Source organism: Falco punctatus, assembly GCF_963210335.1.
Source record: "Falco punctatus genome assembly, chromosome: 18".
NCBI lineage: Eukaryota > Metazoa > Chordata > Aves > Falconiformes > Falconidae > Falco > Falco punctatus.
This window is the reverse complement of record NC_137598.1, coordinates 3,372,263-3,384,843: the sequence shown is the minus strand read 5'-3', so window position 1 is coordinate 3,384,843 and position 12,581 is coordinate 3,372,263. Positions and strand designations below refer to the sequence as shown.

General features: G+C 54.8%; 2 protein-coding genes across 5 annotated transcripts in view; one reads left to right on the top strand and one right to left on the bottom strand.

Annotated features, from left to right (window-relative positions):
* The window catches only part of R3HDM2 (R3H domain containing 2), a 61,514-nt gene extending 54,508 nt beyond the window's left edge, over window positions 1-7,006 (bottom strand). Inside the window, exons 1-2 of one of the 4 annotated variants that reach the window (XM_080369092.1) lie at window positions 6,067-6,832; window positions 2,762-3,031 (exon numbers count right to left, since the gene is read on the bottom strand). The gene's annotated coding sequence lies outside the window, so the exon portion shown is untranslated. Of the gene's footprint in view, window positions 1-2,761; window positions 3,032-6,066; window positions 6,833-6,866 lie in introns of those variants that run through there. The other 3 variants (XM_080369087.1, XM_080369080.1, XM_080369082.1) reach the window with 3 other exon arrangements.
* Window positions 7,007-7,164: 158 nt separating this feature from the next.
* On the top strand, window positions 7,165-11,223 carry LOC308055287 (inhibin beta C chain-like). Its single transcript, XM_080369095.1, has 2 exons — window positions 7,165-8,283; window positions 9,856-11,223. The coding sequence occupies exons 1-2, from the start codon at window positions 7,938-7,940 to the stop codon at window positions 10,596-10,598; spliced, it is 1,089 nt and encodes a 362-aa protein (XP_080225221.1). The 5' UTR covers window positions 7,165-7,937; the 3' UTR covers window positions 10,599-11,223.
* Window positions 11,224-12,581: the final 1,358 nt, after the last annotated feature.

Sequence of the window (12,581 nt, the reverse complement as noted above, 5' to 3'; positions counted from 1 at the left end):
TAGATCAGAACTCTAGAAGATAGTGGGGGAAATCCAGGCTCCACTGTAATCAGAGAAAGCTTTGTTCACACACCGCATTTACAAATAATTGGAGGGTAGAGATTAAGACAACACCTGAAGACAGCTGAGAGAGCTGGGGTTCATCCTGGAGAGGAGAAGGCTCTGAGAAGACCATGTTGTGGCCTTTCACTAATTAATAGCAGGCTTATAAGAAAGATAAAGCCCTTTTACTGTGGCCAGCAGTGACAGGACAAGGGTTTAAACCGAAAGAGAGCAGATTTAGATTGGCTATAAGAATTTTTTTTACAATGAGGGTGGCGAGATACTGGAACAGGTAGGCCAGAGAAGCTGTGGATGCCCCATCCCTGGAAGCGTTTGAAGTCAGATGGGACAGGGAGGGCTCTGAGTAACCTGATCTAGGGAAAGATGGCTGGGGGAACTGGGGTTGTTTAGTCTGGGGAGGAGAAGACTCAGGGGGGATCTTCTCACTCTCCACAACTGCCTGAAATGAGGCTGTAGGCAGGTGGGGGGTCGGTCTCTTCTCCCAAATAACTAGCGACAGGACAAGAGGAAATGGCCTCAAGCTGGTTTAGATTGGATGTTAATGTCCTCACTGAAAGGGTGCCCAAGCATTGGAACAGGCTGCCCCCGGAGGAGGTGGAATCACTGCCCCTGGAAACGTTTAAAAAAAAAAACCACGTAGATGCAGTGCTTAGCAACACGGTGTAGTGATGGACTTGGCAGTCCTGGATTAACGGTTGGATGTGATGATCTCAAAGGTCTTTCCAACCTAAATGATTCTATGGTTCTATGTCCCTGCCCATGGCAGGCGGGTGGATGAGATGATGAAGGTCCCTTCCAATCCAAACCATTCCACAATTCTGAAAGAATTTAAGCACTGAAACGAAGCTAAGCCCCAGACCACTCCACTCCTACAGATATATATTTTTTAAAAAAATTATTATTATTATTTTCTTAAATGGGTGATTTATACACCTTCCCCCGGAAAATGGGGTTTTAGAATAGCAGCACTGACACAATCTTAAATTTAGCAACACAAATGGCATCACCACCATAAGGGGAACTGGATGCATCTGCGCTCTGACGAGAGGATGAAATATACAGGCAGAAGAAGAGGTACTGCAGAACAGCTGGAAGAATGGATTTGACATGGACATTCTCCACTGCTCTGATCTGTAGGCCAGTACTACACAAGAGGGTCTGCTTCTCCCAGAGCCAATTCCTTGGCATCAGTATAGCAATTTCCTTCCCGTTCAGTTCAGTTGGCTGGGCCCCTTTATTCCTTCCACCCCCTCCTAAAGCCTGCTACAGACAACCTGTGACAACTACAACAGGGACAAAGCAAGAACAAAAATTTCCTCAGTTTCTGTGAAATTAAGCCATGCTGCCCCACCTCTCCTCCCAACACTAACTACTCCAGGCAACAGCAGAGTCCGAGGTCCTTAAGTAACAGTTTCCCAGCCACAGAGAGAGTGGCTGCACGTAGTTTAACAAGTTCTCTGGGACTTGCTTCCTTATACATCCATCTTACTTGAGAAGGTGCTAGTTTATTCCCAGGCCTTAGCTTTTACTTAACTAGAACAAGACATGCAAAGTTGCAATGGTTTTACTCAAGGGATAACGTAACACCTGATACTAGTTGAGTCAGCGCAGCTTTGGACGTACATAGTACACTACACTAAACCTTGTTTGCTGGCTTTAGCTCCTACTGATCACAGAAGCCAAAAAGCCACATGCAGCACCACACTGTTTAAAGCTGCTACACCATGTTTCTAGTTAGATGTGATGCAGAGAACTGCACTCAGAACACCCTGGTGCTGCTCTCAGCCACAAGAAAAACTCAAAAACTTAAGCCTGCCAGCATTACCAATTCTAAAATATTCCCCTAGTAGTGAGTCTGTCAGGAGCTGGAGCAACCACTTAGAGAAAGAAATACTGTATTTGCTCCAATAAGGGATTAACTTCAACTGTCAGCATTGCACATAGTTCTGCACTCCACACAGCAGGCTGCTGAGAAAGGCCCTAAGTAATGCTGGAACCTGAAAAACAGAGCTAGTTTTAAGCAAGCATGATGCCTGGTTATATCAGATTGTGTCTGGAACCCCAAGAAGCACCACCACCACGAGTGGTGCACAAACAGACCAGCTTCCTCCAGCATCTCAGCAAGAGACAATCCACAGGTATCTAAGAAATTCCAGTGTTGCAACTCACAGGATGTAAGAGGCCACAGTCGGCTGTAAGTAGCATTACATTCCGGGAAGCTGAACAGCTAGATTTAGAAGCATCTGCTTCTTCCAGCCCAAAGACTAGTACCCTGGGAGACTGCAGATCTTGTCCCAAAACAGCAACAAACAACAAAGATAGAGAGAAGAAATATGAGACGACTAGTTCCTTTAATTCCACTCTGCTGAACGGACTACCAGCCTGGAGACTTGACCCTCACAAGTCAGACGGCTGCAGCTCAAAGCAGCACTTGACTAACTAGCATTATATATACCTCTGAACGGAGAGAAACACAGCTACGCCACAGAACATAACTTCTCAGTCATGATCCTAGGAAGGTCTAAGCAAACAAAGCTAAGAGCCAGAGGAGGACAATGCTACGAACTATCATCCAATATTGTTAAATTATTCCAGGTTTCATTGACCTTGAGAAGGTAGCTCAAGTTGTCCCTTAGGAACCACTCAGCGAAAACTGCAATGCCTGCTAAGGGGTCAGTGAGCTCTATATCCTACTCACCTCTAGGGCACCAGTCCCCAGTCAGTCCCCACTCATCAGCAGAGGGAGAGATAAGAGAAGGACCACATCCAAGTGCTGCTTCTCCTTCAGGACTGGCAGGAGTTGATTTGGGAGTCTTAATCCGGCTCCTCAAAAGCAAGGTGGCTGTCTCCAGCAAAGCACCATCATTGCAAGCAACCTGTTGAGATCCATCCTCACTTGTGCAATCCCTGGAGTCTGGAGTAATGGCTTACTATCCAGTGAAGCTGCCATCAAACATCACACTGTCATCTTGGTGGACAGAGAAGAAGAAAATCAGTCCAATGTCTTTCCTCACCATCCAGTTTGTTCCATTAAAAAAAACCAAAACAAAACAAACCCTCATATTTGTAAATATACACACACAGACAGGAATAAGTTTCCAAAGTTTTCTATGCAGACACAATCTGCCCTTGCATTCCAAAGAAACAGGAACAAGGAGGGGGAAATCTTTACCAAGTTTAACAGCTCTTTGAAAATACAGAGCTGTGGAGGGAGAAGGGAGACCCTAAGAGAACATTATTTAAAAGAAAAAAAAAAAAAGTTCAGCAAATCATCTGTGAACTGCTGAACTATCGAATTGCCATTTAATCAGGAAGGAAGGTTATGGCAAGCATACCTAGTATGATTTAATAGAGAATTTCCAGCACAAATTCAAGGACACAGAGGTTACGTCAGTCAGCCTTAATAGGCTACAGGTAACAAACAAGATAGAAATAAAAAAGAATGAAAAGACTGGAGCACAAGGAATCAGAACTATTTGAAGTATCCATGGGGAATCAGGTCCCAGTTCTCAAAGGGAGGTGGAGAACAGGTCAAGGCAAGAGATGATACAAGATTCTCAACAAGTACCAGTGAAGAAAACCAAACTGAGACCAGCCACATACGGAACTTCTCTGCACGCTGCTAGCAGAAAAAGGAGCACCGAAAGATATTTTGAATTAGCAAGGGCACTGTTCTCATTTGTAAACAGGCATGTGCTCATCTGCTTTCTGACAAGCAAACCAGGTCCCACAACATATTCCCACTGCCCCCCATGCAGACAGGAGAAAACAACTCCTGTGCACACCAATGATTTGGGATACCTGTGGCCTACAGCATCTGTTCTTTGTAACACCAGACAGCCTTCTTGGCACAGTTGGCAGGTAAGGACAGCTCTGCTGCTCCACAAGTCTTGAACAAGCAGCCACAACACCATACCAAAGAGCTTCTCCCCCCACACCACCCTTCCCTACTGTTAGGGCATAACTCCTCAGCCTGTCCTTTGTTTGGTGATAAAACAGGCGCCAAAGCTTGGCAGTATTTCCAGCTCCCCAAGTAGGCTATCTCCCTTTATCAAGTCCTCTTTCCAACACTTCTCTTCCCCATCCCTTTGCGCTCCTTACACTTTTTAAATTTTGACTTTGCTCCAAAAATAAAGGCAGTCAGTAACCTACACCTACCGAGCAACACAGGCACAATTAACAGCAACTCTGCATTTCCAGCTCACATTGCATCTGCATCCTCTTCAGCAGAGTGATTCAGATTCTAATGGATCGCTTTGCATGAACAAAGGGTGCAAAAGCATCAGAACTTATAATAAACTCAAGGCTTCTTTGTACTCACAATTACAGTGGCATCCTTGAGCTCTACAAAAATAAAGCCAGCCCTGGAAAGCTGGCACTTCTGCCAGAAGCTTGCTTAGCGTTCCTTGCGGTGAAGCTCGTTCCCTTACCACTCCAGCTACTAAGGCACACTCGGCTGCATTATCAGCATATATGGCTAGAAATACACCTCGGTTTTCCAGACATCTTTTGTCAACACTGAAACATCACAAAAGTATATAAAGAATGAGCAGAGCTGAAGCAGTTGAGCTCACCTTTAAGTGCTCAGGAGAAAAGCTAATGCATTTCTGAGGTGATCAGTCTCTATGTTAAGATGACACCTACAAGCAACAGGTTATTCAGAATAAACACGTGTACTGAGTAGGGGGCTTGATAGTATCTGCAAGCTGGTAAATCAGCTCCCAGGAACAGGAATCAATTCACCCCTCTGAAAAATCTAACACCTATTTTTGGGCACAGTTACACTACGTGAAACCATCACAGACAGATCTCAGACAAAAAATGCAAACAGGTCAGACAACCACCCATAGCACCTTTTAGCTGAGATACAAAACTGGAAACCAATGTGAGAGAATTTTAAAGTCCCAAGAAGTCACGAGTCAAAATGTTCAGGAATGCACTGCAAGGATTCTGGTGACACTGCTTCCCACTTTTTATTTTTATTATTTTTTTATTAGCAGCAGGGAGCTGCCTTACAAGGAACACTTCACAGTGCAAGGAGCTACTGTGTGTAGCACTGCTGAAGGGCAGAAAAGAACAAGGACGTAAACCTTATGTGCAAATTAAAATGCAAGGCAACATCTAAAATGAGTCTTCTGTACAGCCAGCCCCGATGTCCCGAACACTGCACCTTCATTGCTTCTGGGAGGTAGGCTAACTGTAGTACAGGCTCACCAATGTATAGTACACTCAACACCACACTGAACAGTCAACCTGAGGCATGGGCAACAGGTGAAGGCATGGCAGAAAAGGGCAGATACTGGGACAGGGTGAAATAAGGGGGATCTTACACCAACCCCTGTGCAGGACAAGTAAGCTGGAGTAAGTCAAAAGGACACAGCTCCAGATGTACAGGCCCTAGATAGAAGAGAAGCAAATAAGGACTTCACCAACAAGTTCAGGTCCTCTGTGGCCTAACAGCTGGAACAGCTGCTCATTTAAGAGCAATCAATAATAAAAGAAATGGCAGAAAGCCATCGGGGTCTGCAGAACACCTTCAATGAGCCAGTTACAAACTGGCTAGAGCCTTGCCCACCATTTAAAAAGCTGGCACAGCCTTTGCACAGCACTCGCCCAGATCTGCAGTGCTTTTCTGAAAGACAAACACCCTCCTAGCAGTTTCTGAAAGGCAGAGCATCATCGAGCCCTTTATAAAACCAGAGGCCAGTGCAGCAGCCTAGGCCTGAGCTCAGCTTTCTTGCCCATCTCAAAACAAAAAGGAAGAGACCAGAAAGGAGGATGACTGGAAATCAGAAAAGGTTGCCATCAATGAAAGCAACAATCTAGATCAAATTTGAAAGGAAATAAGGGCAGGGATTAAAAAAGGTTCACACAATGAGCAGCAGAAGAGAAGCAACAATCCACCAGCTCCATCTGTTTACACACTGTATCAGGAGCTCAGGACAACCTCTACCAGACCATTCCAAACAGACCAGAGGAAAACTTTAAGTAATATCAACTTACCTGTGAAACCTGTTGCCAGAACACTGCACTGGCAGAAGTCAGTGGCAACTCTGACACTCGGGCAGAGAGGCCAAACATCTACAGGTACCCAAAAAAGAGGATTTAAACGTGTCACGGGGCAGAGAACACCGAGTTCAAAAAAAGTAACAAAACCGCGCTCCCAGGTACCCCCTCAGTGCCCTGCGCAGACCCTCCAAAATCCCGAAATCCCTCCAGCCAAGCCACGAGACAACGAGCCCTCCAGCATTCCCAGGCCTGTTACATGCAGCAGGGTCCCAGAAGCCCGAAATGTTTCCAGAACAGCGTTCGGAAGGAAAGACCTTGTTTCTGAGGATGCCAGAAAACCCCGCTGCGCTTGCCGGGCGGTGGAACGGCTGCCGGGCCACCAGCGCCACGAGGCCTCGTCCCCCACCTGCCGCTCCCCTCCCGCCTCGGCCCCTCGGCCCCGGGCACCCAGCGCGGCCGGCAGGGCCGCACGATGCCCCAGCGCCCCGCTGCCATGTGCTCCGCCAGCTGCCGCGGCCAGGTGCCCCGCTGCCACCACGGCCGGCAGCGCCCGGAGGCGGCAGAGACCCAGCCGGGCCCCGCCGGAGGCAGCCCCACGCCGCCGCCGGGCCCGCCCCACCGACCCCCTGGGGACACACCGGCGCCGGACCGCGGCCCCCGCGGGGACGAGGAAGGAGCGGAGACGCGGGGAGGGCGCCGCAGCCGGGTCCCAGGTGGCATCGCCGGCCGCCCCCGAGCCCCAGGCCCGGCCCCCCCCCGCCCGAGCCCGGTCCCCGCTGGCGGCGCGCACTTACCGGGCCGGGCCGCGCCGGGCCCTGCGCCGCGGGGCCGGGGCCGCCGCCGCCGCCGCCACCACCCCGGGCCGGGCCTGGGACAGCGCGGGCCGCCCGGGCGGGGCGGCGGGGACGGCGGGCGGGCGGGGGGACAGGACGGGGAGGGGGGGGGTGGTGACCGGAACGGGGAGAAAAGGGGAAAGAAACGGAAAAAAAAAAAAGGGGGGGGGGGAGGGGGGGGCAAGAAGCGGTGGGCCCCTCCCCCGCCGGGCGTGCGCGCTGCGTCACCGCTCCCTGCGCATCGCGTCTCTTTCCCGCGCCCGCCGCGCGCCCGTTGTCGTAGCAACCTGCGGGACGCGGCGCCGTGGGAGGCGGGCGGGCGGCGACAGCGCTCCCTGGCGCGGCGGAGGGCGCGGCAGGCAGCAGAGTTGCGGCCTCCCGGCGGGGGCGAAGCTAGACCGGGGGCGGGGCCAGTCGTCACACCGTGGCCCCGCCCCCCCGACCGCATGACGCCGGCCGTGGCCGGGGTCCGCCTCCCGCCCCCCCGGGGGTTCCCTGCACCGCGCCAAGGGGGGGTCCACAGTGTGCCACGGGCACCCCTCTCCGTCGCCCCACGCCGTGCGCGGGGACCCCCTGCCATCTGCCTGGGGTGGGCAACGGGGTGGGACCGGGGTGTTCTCCCTCGGCCGGAGCAGGTTGCCCGGAGCCGAGCCCCAGCACCCGCGCAGCCCCTGCCGAGGGGGCAGCCGAGCTCCGAGACCCCCGAGCGGGAGCGTCACCCGTCCGGGTCCACCTTAACCCGGGACGAGCCGCGCAAGCGGCTGCCCCGTGCCGGGAGAGGCTCCCGCGGGATCACGGCGGCGGCGGGGGGGGGGGGGGGGCGTTTATCTCGCCCGCGATCAGCCAATATTTGTGGCCACGTCAGGGGAACGAGCCCTTCCCCTCTCGGTGCTCCCGGCTCCGGCACCACCATCCCGCCGCCGCGCTCCGCTCTCCGGCGGCACCGCTGCTGCCCCGCTTTGCCTTCTTTGGCTTAGCGGACAGTCGGAGGAACACTGTGAGACCCCCAAGCTGTCACCTCCTAGCACGGAGATGACAGCCGCGGTGGCATTCCTGCTTTTGAGCCTTCTGAGGATGGCGGCTCCCGAGGGAGTGTGGTGCCCAGCCTGCGGGCTGGCGGCCCTGACCCCCACCACGCAGCGGGACGTCCTCATCGCACTAGCAAAGCAGAGCATCCTCTCCAAGCTCCGCTTGCCAGACAGGCCCAACATCACCCAGCCCACCTCCAAGGGGGTCCTGCTGACCGCTCTCCGCAGGATGCATGCGCGGCGCGTGGACACGGCCTTCTCCCCAGGGATGCCCCGTGGTGGCAGCGACCCACACCTGCGTCTTGGGTTGGGTCTGCAGGAATACGAGATCTTGAGCTTTGCTGAGTCAGGTGTGTACAGAGCCCACATTCCATGGGCACAGTGGGCTGGACCCTGAGGTGGGGGGCACCAAGGGAAGGAAGGTCTTGCTTGTGGGGAGGTGGTGAGAGGTTTCCCCCTCTGCACAGGTACTTTGAAGGCTCTGCACAGGGGCATCACGCTCCTGCAAGCAATGCCAAGCTATGCAACAGGCTGGTGGGCACGCTGCTGCTGGAAGGACTGGCAATGAGAGGCTCTGTATCCATGTCCTGAGCTTACCTCAACCAGCCTCCCCTTGCCACGGGGCAGTGGAAGCACTAATGAGTCTCTGGAGCTCCTCTCATTTACATATGGGACATGCTGGGATGAGGAGATGGGTGCAGGAGCAGGGACGGACTGCCACACCACCTGAATTTGCTGCCCATTTCTATTGAACCCTCCCCATTTGTGCTAGAGGTAGAGGGGTCAGATGACCGTGTTTTCCAAAACACAGTTTTAAGCCTAGATTCCCTATCAGCTCGCAGTGTGCGCACTGAGGTCCCTCAAAGCCCATCTGCTCCCTGCACTCAGCTGCATCTCCACTTCCTACCCAAAACATTGAGCAGCCACATTTCACTCCAGAATCAGCTGCGTTTCTGGGAGAAGAGAGCTCCCCCAAACGGCTCAGGCTTCCTGACAAGTAACACTGGAAAAGCAGGGTCCTGTATCCCCCCACTTCCCCCAGGCAAATGCAGCCTTCTTTGGAAGGAAGCAGAATCACTGCTCCGTCCTGCAGAGCATCCTTCCGCACGCCCAGCCCAAGCTGCTGCTTGTTGAGGTGGAGGGGGCACACACTCCCCTTTGCATGGCTGCTGTGGCATAGCAAGGGCTTGCCATGTCCTCCAAGACCTCTGGGAACAATGCTCCTCTGCTGCACATTGCGTCCCCATACACGAGGACAATGGGGAGTTGTCTCCTGGCTTGGTGGAGCGTCTGCTAGAAGCAGAAGAGCCGGTATGAGCCACGGGGCTGAGCCCGGTCTGAGCCCCGCTGCGCTGTGCCAGACCACAGAGGAGGAGGGTTGTGTCCTCACGGGCAGAGCTGTGCCAGGGAGCCCAGCACTGCTCTCATGGTCCCTGTCGGCCGAGGTCCCTGTCTCCTTCCTTCATGAGGAGAAGAGGCAGCTCTGCAGCCTCAGCAGCAACAAGGGTGGGATGTGCTGGAGCAATTTCAGGCAGCGGTTCCAGCCATGGAGAGCAGAGGTAACCCTGGAGGTGCAAATCAGCGTGACTGCCTTAAACCCAAAGCTGGTTGACGGAGCCAACTAACCTACTCCAAAATCCTCCAGCACCTTCACTGACAAGGGGGCTATCAGGCCAGAGGAGGTGGAACCAAGCCAGGTTGCTGCATTCAGCACCGGGCCCAGATGCTGCTGCTTCAGAGCAGCATAAGAAGGAGGAGCAGCAGCAGCGCAGGGAAGTGGGGACCCCTGCACCCCTGTGTGTACTGCACCCTGCTCCCTGGTTTGGATATACCTCCCATTTGCTCCAACTCAGTGGCCCTCAGCTGGGGGGAGCCCCCCTCCTCTCTTCACCTTCTGACTCTGCTTTTGGCTCTGTGCACAGGGTCCTCCACCTCCCGCAGCGCTCGCCTGCATTTCCACTTCGCCCAGGAGCTGGCTGGGAGCACCGAGATTCTGCACGCTACCCTCTACCTCTTCTGGGCAGTCCCTGGCCCCGGGACGCATCCTGTCACCGTCAGACTCTTGCAGCCAGACCTGACGGGGCTGAACATGACCATGGCCAGCGAGACACAGATGGAGGTGCAGAGGGCTGGCTGGGCCACGCTGGACGTGAGCCGAGCTGTCCAGAGCCTCTTCGTTCGAGGCAGCCAGAGGCTCACTGTGGATCTGGAGGTGGCAGAGGACTGGGGGTCTCCCCTCCTGGCTGGCCACAGTGATTCCCACTGGCCATTTGTGGCAGCCCAGGCCCGGGCCAGGACACCCCACCGGGTCCAGCGGCGTGGCATTGATTGCAGTGGAGACTCTCAGATGTGCTGCCGCCAGGAATTCTTCGTGGACTTCAAGGAGATCGGCTGGGAGGACTGGATCATCCAGCCGGAGGGATATCACATGAACTATTGTGCGGGGCTCTGCCCCCTGCACATGGCTGGCATCCCTGGCCTCGCCGCCTCCTTCCACACCGCTGTCGCCAACCTCATCAAAGCCAACAATGCAGACGCAGCCGTGGACTCGTGCTGCGTGCCCACACAGCGTCGCCCCCTCTCTCTGCTATACTATGACCGGGACAGCAACATCGTCAAGACCGACATCCCCGACATGATTGTCGATGCCTGTGGTTGTACCTGACTGGCGGCCTGGGGAGGCAGGAGGGCAGGACCTGTGCTGCGCAGGGCTGCCCTCCTCCCAGCCCCTCCCTGGCAGGGTGAGACCTGGCGAGCTGCTGTGTTTTCTCCTCCTGAGGCTGAAGTGTCAAGGGTGATGCTGAACCTGCAAATCCTCTCCTCCCTCACCTCCCACACGGCTCTTTTCCCCCTTCAGATCTGCCCATGGGTTCCTCCCTGCCCATGAGCCATAGCCTCTGAGACCGGCTCCTGATGGACACCAGACCCTTCTACGTGCAGGACTCTGCAGAGCACGACTGCCCAGTGGCTGAGGGCAGCCCTGGCTCGCCCTGCTGCTGGTCCCAGTCCAAGGCCATGGTGCAGCCCTCAGTGCTGCAACATGAACATGTGCTCTTCAGGTAACGGGTCCCAGCAGCAGCCACCTCAGGCTGCTGGGGGAGGTAGAAGCTGAAAAGATGCTGGGGGATGGCTAGGCCAGAGGGGAGGGGTCTGTCCACGGGGCCCCACTCCTCAGCTGGACGTGAGATTGAGGGGAGTAAGGAAGGGGAAATCGATCCCAGTGGGAGGAAAGTGTCTCCTTCTTCAAGCTTCCCAGCTACCTGGTATTCAATAAAAGACTCCCAGCCACAGCCTGTGCACATGTATGTGTACACATATGTATGCCCTGTCATTAGCCAGCACATCTTCCACCTCTCCCCAAGGTGCAGGGTGGTGGATGTGCCTTAGCACAGTCACCTTCTAACCAATGACTTATTTACAAAACCCAGGCCACGGGGCTGGGCATCCACTGCCGGGACACATTGTGCCCAAAGGCTGCAATACTGCTGGCTCCCACAGCTCTTGTGCTCTCTGCACCTTGGCTGCCTTTCCCAGGGCGATGCAGAACCCTTGCCTTGTCTCAACCAGATCTAGGGCATGGTATGGGAGCCCCCGGACACAGGGGACTTCTGATTCCTACTGGAGAGGGCACCATTCCTTAGTTGGGCCAAATTTTCCATTCCACCAAGATCATCTGTATTTGGCTATTCTTGTCCCAAGCCAGGACAAAACTGAGCAACTCTTCTGCCTTTTATAGCAGATGGAGACTGCCAGGCAAGACCACCAAAGCCACGGTGCCCAGGACACCCACCCTTGCCTACAACCCCATCCCAGCTCCCTCACTGCGGAACAACCTCTCAGCCGATCTCTGGCCCATGGCCCAGGGCAGCTGCCCCCTCCTCTGCCCCTCGCCAGCCTGCCTGGTGGCAAAGCGGGATATGTCAGTGCCGTGAGAGCTGGGGGCAAAGGGCGGCTCTGACACATCAGCCCCATTACGTAACCCCATGTTAGGGTTTCTCCACTGCTTCCCACGTGTTATCCCATGTGTGAGGGCTGAGAAAGCGGGGAGAGGGTGCTGGGGGTGGGAGAGGGGCATTCAGGAGGGGAACTCCTGGGGCAGTCCCCCAAGGTGCATGCAGCTGGCTGGGGTGGAACTGGGTGGCTGCAGTCCTGTGGTCCACCCTGGAAGCACTGATGACCCTACCCCAGAGGCTGAAGACAGAGCTGAACCAGGTGGGAAGAGGGGAGGAGGGAGGGTGGTGGTGTCAGGCCCTCTCCCTGTCTGGCCTGAAGGATGGCTTTGCATCTGCTGTCCCACTCCAGGGTCAGGCTGGGATGGTCAGAACCATGAGCAGCTCTGGCTGGAGCAGAGCCGGGATGCACAGTGCCCCTGAGGACCTGCAACACCTTGAGCAGGGGATGGAACAACCAGTAGCAGGAGGCAGTGCTTGCCTACATGGCATGTGTTCTGAGGCAGGTGCTCCCTCCGAGCCTTGCTGGAACGGGGACTTGCATCTCCCCATCAGGTTGCAGCACCCACCCTGCTGAAATGCGGGATTCCAGGCACCAGTGCCTCTAGGACTCAGAGCTGGAGGGTTCCCGCTGACCCAGCTGCTGCACAGGCAAGGTGGAAGACTCGGGGATCAATACTGTCTGGGACTCAAGGTCA

Excerpts from the sequence above, each read along its gene's own strand:
- LOC308055287 (XM_080369095.1), top strand. The coding sequence starts at position 7,938 with ATGACAGCCGCGGTGGCATTCCTGCTTTTGAGCCTTCTGAGGATGGCG. Across the intron at positions 8,284-9,855 it reads CTTGAGCTTTGCTGAGTCAG|GGTCCTCCACCTCCCGCAGC; the intron begins GTGTGTACAGAG and ends CTCTGTGCACAG.